The 5,539-nt window shown below is 38.4% G+C and overlaps 1 protein-coding gene across 2 annotated transcripts; it reads left to right on the forward strand.

Annotated features, from left to right (window-relative positions):
- On the forward strand, positions 1-1,393 carry LOC147860722 (uncharacterized). Of its 2 annotated transcripts, XR_015530130.1 has the most exons (3): positions 1-504; positions 663-831; positions 1,188-1,393. XR_015530130.1 is itself a non-coding variant. In XM_087323680.1 (2 exons), exons 1-2 carry the CDS (start codon positions 18-20, stop codon positions 1,196-1,198), a joined length of 498 nt encoding a protein of 165 aa, XP_087179806.1. In that variant the 5' UTR covers positions 1-17; the 3' UTR covers positions 1,199-1,393. The 2 variants fall into 2 exon arrangements, 1 of the variants encoding a protein (XP_087179806.1); XM_087323680.1 differs by lacking the exon at positions 663-831.
- Positions 1,394-5,539: the final 4,146 nt, after the last annotated feature.

Here is a 5,539-nt window from a genome sequence, read left to right on the forward strand (position 1 = left end):
GGTTGAATTGGGCTTCTATGGATGCATCAATAGCAGGTAATGTTCAAGCATGGGGATGCTATGTTATGAATCAACAGTTACAACCTTTGTCGAGGCCTTCAGTTCGAGGAAGTGCTATTATGTGCGATAATATGCAAGTGGCATTGGGACAATTTATGGCTTCATGGTCCCCCTCTAGCAATCAGATTTGGTTTGGTTATTTCTCTCCTCTAAAAGTGATTTTAGGAGCTAAAGTAACTAACACTATGGGTGATGTAATATACTTTAATGTGGATGATGATGGTAGGTTGTGGCATGTATTTTCTGAATCAGATGTGTGGATATCCGCCAATGTTTCAGCGATTCGAGTAGTTGCAAGATGGGGAAAAAAATGGCTCTTGGATCCACCATTTCAAGAATGCTTACGGTGTTGTTCGTTGTGGGTTTTTCAAAAAAAGCCGCTTTATAATTTGGATTGGGATCCAGCTGATTATCAATGGAAAAAACCGAATGCTAATGGAAATGGTAAACACTTAGAGTTCTTTCAGTATTCAGTTAAGTTAGGTAGAAATTTATTATTGCAATCAAAGTATAAATGCCCGGCTGCCATGAAGCATTGGATTGCAAATAATGTGAATGAACTACAACTTACAAAATTTTGGAAATGGTTGTGGAGTATGCAGTTGCCGAAAAAAGTTATTTGTTTTCGTTGGTTGTTGATACATTATGCTCTTCCTGTTGGTGATTGGTTGAGGCAAAATCAGCAATATGCTTGTGGAATGCATTGTGGTGAATCTACGGAATCTATTTTGCATTTGTTTTGGATGTGTCCCAAAATCAAGCAATTCTGGAGTAAGTTGTTTTTAGTACTAAGAAACCACTATGCTCGTTCTACTTTCTCGTGGGGTGCAGTATTATGGGGTGTCCTTCATGGAGATGTTATGAATTACGAACGTATGCATGCTTCTCATGTTTTTTACTTTTCCAATGGGTACATCTATCTCACTTCATTTCCATCTGTTATTCCTCGGTTTAGAACTGAAAATCTGGTTATTTGGCGTACTGTTACGTCACTAGCGCTGTGGACAATATGGAAAACGAGATGCGATGCTGTTTTTAATAATGCTCACATACATCTCAATAATATGCTTATTGAATTCTGGTGGTTATTTGTCCACACCATACGTGGACAATATGATGATTTGCAGGGTACAACTGATGCTCAAAGGCAACGTCAAGTGGACTTTAAGAAACGGTGGCGAGGGCTTCACTTATTTTCAGATACGTCTCCTGGTATGAAGTGGAATTATTCCATTCCTCCTTTTTTATTGCATAGCTTGTAGATGGTGTTCCATTTGTTCCTATTGTGATATCATCTGTATCATCAGATGTTGGTATTAGGTTTTGTATTACAATAGAGCTGAGATGAAATGTCTCCCTCTGTTTTCTATATGTACATTTCTCAAGTAATTTACTAAGGTGTATCTTTTTTTTTTTTAAACTTATATTATTTAATGGCGTTAACACTTTGCATTTTGCTCTCCACCATCTAAGATGTATCTCTTGAAATCATATATTACCTTCAAGTGTTCCACAATTGGGCGTGGCTTATATGCATCACGAATGATGTCGAACAACTTAGGTAACGTGAAAGCATCATATCGTGATAACTACCTAGAGAAGTTACCGAACATCTGATCGATATGGTCATGTGTGTGACCAACCAATAGAAAGTTAACTTTCACTTTCCTAAAAATTCCTTGGTTCACCAGCATACTTAGATAACCAAAGACCGTAGAATTTTTGTTTTCACAAGCAGTATTGTCAAGTTGAATATATAAAGTTGGCGGCAAAGACGGCCCCCAAGACATAAAAACTTTTTGAATCACAGTGACTGTTAAATTAGGGTCATTGTGGACATTTGGGTAGGTAACGAAGACATGAGACTTAACACTTCCATTATACGCTAAACAACCCACCAAGTGCATCTGCACGAGACAATCATCGTTGACATCTTTAGGAAAATGTTTAAGATGAGGTAGAAAATCTTCTCCTTGTCTGTCGTTGTCTCTGTACGCCATATCAAGCTCTTATTACCTCCTAACACCATAACTCGATACGTCGTATCGAGTTGAGACCCCCAACTCGATACGCCGTATCGAGTTGAGGCTCCTAACGCTAGAAGTCGATACGTCGTACCGAGTTGTGACCCCCAACTCGTATCGAGTCAGGGTTACAGAGCCACTGGCGCAGTTAGACAACACTATTAATGTACATTACACCATCAGAAACACGAAAGCAAACATTAGGCTAAAAATAAGAAGTAAAAGCATGTTTAGAAATTCTGAATTAAGGTCAAAATACAGTAGAATTTGGCCTACAATTTGAGATTTGGACACTGATGGGGATGTCAAAATTCTAGTAATTTGAGGGTTTAGAGAACTCAGAGACGTTAGATATACATTTATCTTGCCCTGTAATCAAGTTCCTAGCTTTCTAACCTTGTTTCCCCCATCCTACAAGTCCTTTACACCACTTACTAGGAATGTGCTTATTCTAACACTGAAATGAGGCCAAAACATTACTGGATTGCTAATTTGGCACACCATACCACCTTCATTTACTCGGAATGTGCATACTGTAAGACTGAAGTGAGGCCAAAACATTACCATACCACCTTACTACCTTACTACCATTGCCAGTTAGGAGGATCTAAGTTTAGGTTTCACTATTCCGTTATCTGAACTCCCTTTCCAGTGCCTCTTACTAGGTTTTTGACCTTATTACTACACCCTTTAAGTAGGTCCCTTACACAAGTTGTTAGGCAAGAGCTTAATGAGGCCAAGCTATTTTTTGAATTCTCATTTTCCAAACCTTGCCATCTTACAATACATTATCATTTGAGAGAATGTAGGTTTAGGTTCACGGTTCTATTATTTCATGTAGGTCGACTGATCCTATGGAGGAGAGGCCACTCAAAAAAATCGGATTAAGTATCAAAGCTCTCCTCCAGAGACAACAAAGATCCCTGTTGTCACGTATTTGCAAACGCGAAAGAAACTCGTGTTTGAGGATGAAGTCGTGAGGCAGCCGTTTGACGAAGTTAGTCAGAAGACATCTATCACAGCTGGAGGAGGTGAAGACCAGCTGGACAAAGACTTAATTGGACACGAGTGGGCATTGCAATATGTCGACTCGAAAAAGAAGGTAGTACTCTTAGTTTCCAAACTGGCTGGATGTGGGATGCTTGCCCAAGATCGGCCATTTAGCTATGGCAAAATTTTGCAGCTTGATTATGAAGACGCAGACTCAACTAATTTGATTGTGTTAGTCAATTGCACAAAAGGAGTCTGTAAGATGACCGTCTCCGAAGACTACTTGTTGAAGGATTCATGCGGGCCAGAATCCTTCCGGAATGCTATTGAGACAAGTACCAACTTGATAACAACATTGAGGCCATACATTCAAGGCCATGTTAATTTGAAGGTAGCCTCTTTATCACCTGTTAAAGCACCAATAAAGAAATATGTTGTGTAGTCCAGGCTCAAAAAAAGAAGGTGACAAGAATGTCATATTCTGAGTCATCGAGTTCAACAGAAAATGATGAGGCTTGATCTACACTAGGAGCAGAGCTTGCGTCTGGTGTGTTGTCATCAGAACAAAATAAAATAAGAAGGGACATCATCCATAGAAAGCTTGTGTGAAGGGGCAAGTTTTTAACCTTCCGATAACCCATATCCATCGCCCCCCTCTAGATGAGAATATAGGACATCATCCTTTGGAGATCAAAGAACCACATAAGATGCACGTCCAAAACTTATAGTGGGACTAAAGCAGGCATTGGTAGATATTGGGGAGCATTTGCTTTAATGGAGGGGATTATACAACAAAAATCATGTTTCTATGGTTGATGGTTGTCTGGATTGGATGTATGGAGGGCTATCAATGTGTGTTATGTATAGATGATTAGTACTCCATTTGTATATATGTCTTTAACTTCTTGATTTAGTGTTTATGTGTACACAATCAAATGAAAATTTTAATACATGTTTCAACGTTGTCGCGAAGATGCGAGTGCGTGCGTGCTTCAATTGAGCGGGACCACCGGGGTCTCGGACCGGGGAGGACGTTCGCGAAATTGTCGAAAAGATGACGATGTGTATGTAGGAATCGAGGAACCTAATGTCACACTTGAGAAGAACAAAGATTTTACACTTGAGAAGAAGATATATTTCAAGAAGAATATTAAGAAGAAGATTATATTGATGGTGATGATACTGATATCACATATTGAGGCCCCCCTTACACAAGCTTTACTAGAGGCTTTTATAGGTCTCTCCATGCTTGTGACATGCACAAAACCATGGGCTAAAACCATGGTTTTGTGCACACGGTTTTGCTTATGACATGCACAAAACCATGGGCTAAAAACCATGGTTTTGTGTACCCGGTTTTGACTGTTTGCTACCTATGAAATACTAAATATGAAAAGAAAATATACAAAATGTAAAGCATGTAGTAGTAGCTTTAGTGGTATGATAATTGCTTCTTATCTTAGACGTGCAAGGTTCAAATCCTACTTGCAACCCTCAATATGCACTCAGTGCCATCATGTCCTAGGTTTATTTATTATTATTTTCATTTTTACAAGTATTTGTATAATGTGCATGTATCCTCAATTTTTCACTTTTTCTCGCATTAAACACGCCACATCACGACAACGTTACTACTGGAGTGTTGTCTCTGTTTTGGCACCCAAAAATTTAGCACTGCCTATGCCTAAATAATTGTCATATATGTTTTGGGTATATTCTTTTATATCTAATGTCATGTAAACTAATAGTTACGAGTACGCTTTCTACTTCTAATTTTCATGTGTTGTCATGAACATATACATTTGGTATTATATCCTAATGATCTTTACTAAGGATTAATTGCGATGTATTGTATTCAATAATATGTAAATATCAATTTCTCAAATAGCATATACACCTCTCATGGAAAGTTTAACCATTGTAAACCTCTGCATTTTACATCTCACGAAAATGGAATCCTTGTTTGTTAATGCTTTCCTCAAATAATTAATTTGTATCAAATGAATGCACGGTAAGCCCCAACCCTAAATTTGTAAACTTTTAAAAAATAAATCTCATACGTTTATATTTTCTTCAATAAATAGCATGTTCTCTAGGTACAGAGATGCATCGGATTAATAAATCAATAAATTCACTATCTTTGGTTGATCATGTGATACTGGTGCACATCCGATTTCACAAGAGGCTAAAATTGTGTGACTACAAAGGGAATCTAAAAGTGGAATGCGCGATCCTTCCACTTTTGAACGCGAACTTGTTCCTATTTAGTTAGGGCACAACACCGTATCCAAGTGATTACCGATCACAAAAATCTAGTATACTTTTCTACCTCACGAACCTTAAATCGTAGACAGGCGCGATGATCAACCTTCTTGGCAGACTATGATTTTGAGATAATCTTTCGACCCAACACTCAATACACGACGACTGATGACTTATCCCGTCAGTCTGAGTTCGAGCTCACT

Source organism: Azolla caroliniana, unplaced genomic scaffold, assembly GCF_043228905.1.
Source record: "Azolla caroliniana isolate FFs.n. ecotype wild unplaced genomic scaffold, voAzoCaro1.0.p SCAF_8, whole genome shotgun sequence".
Taxonomy (NCBI): Eukaryota; Viridiplantae; Streptophyta; class Polypodiopsida; order Salviniales; family Salviniaceae; genus Azolla; species Azolla caroliniana.

Bases quoted from the DNA above. Each gene is read 5' to 3' on its own strand.
- LOC147860722 (XM_087323680.1), top strand. From the start codon at position 18: ATGGATGCATCAATAGCAGGTAATGTTCAAGCATGGGGATGCTATGTT.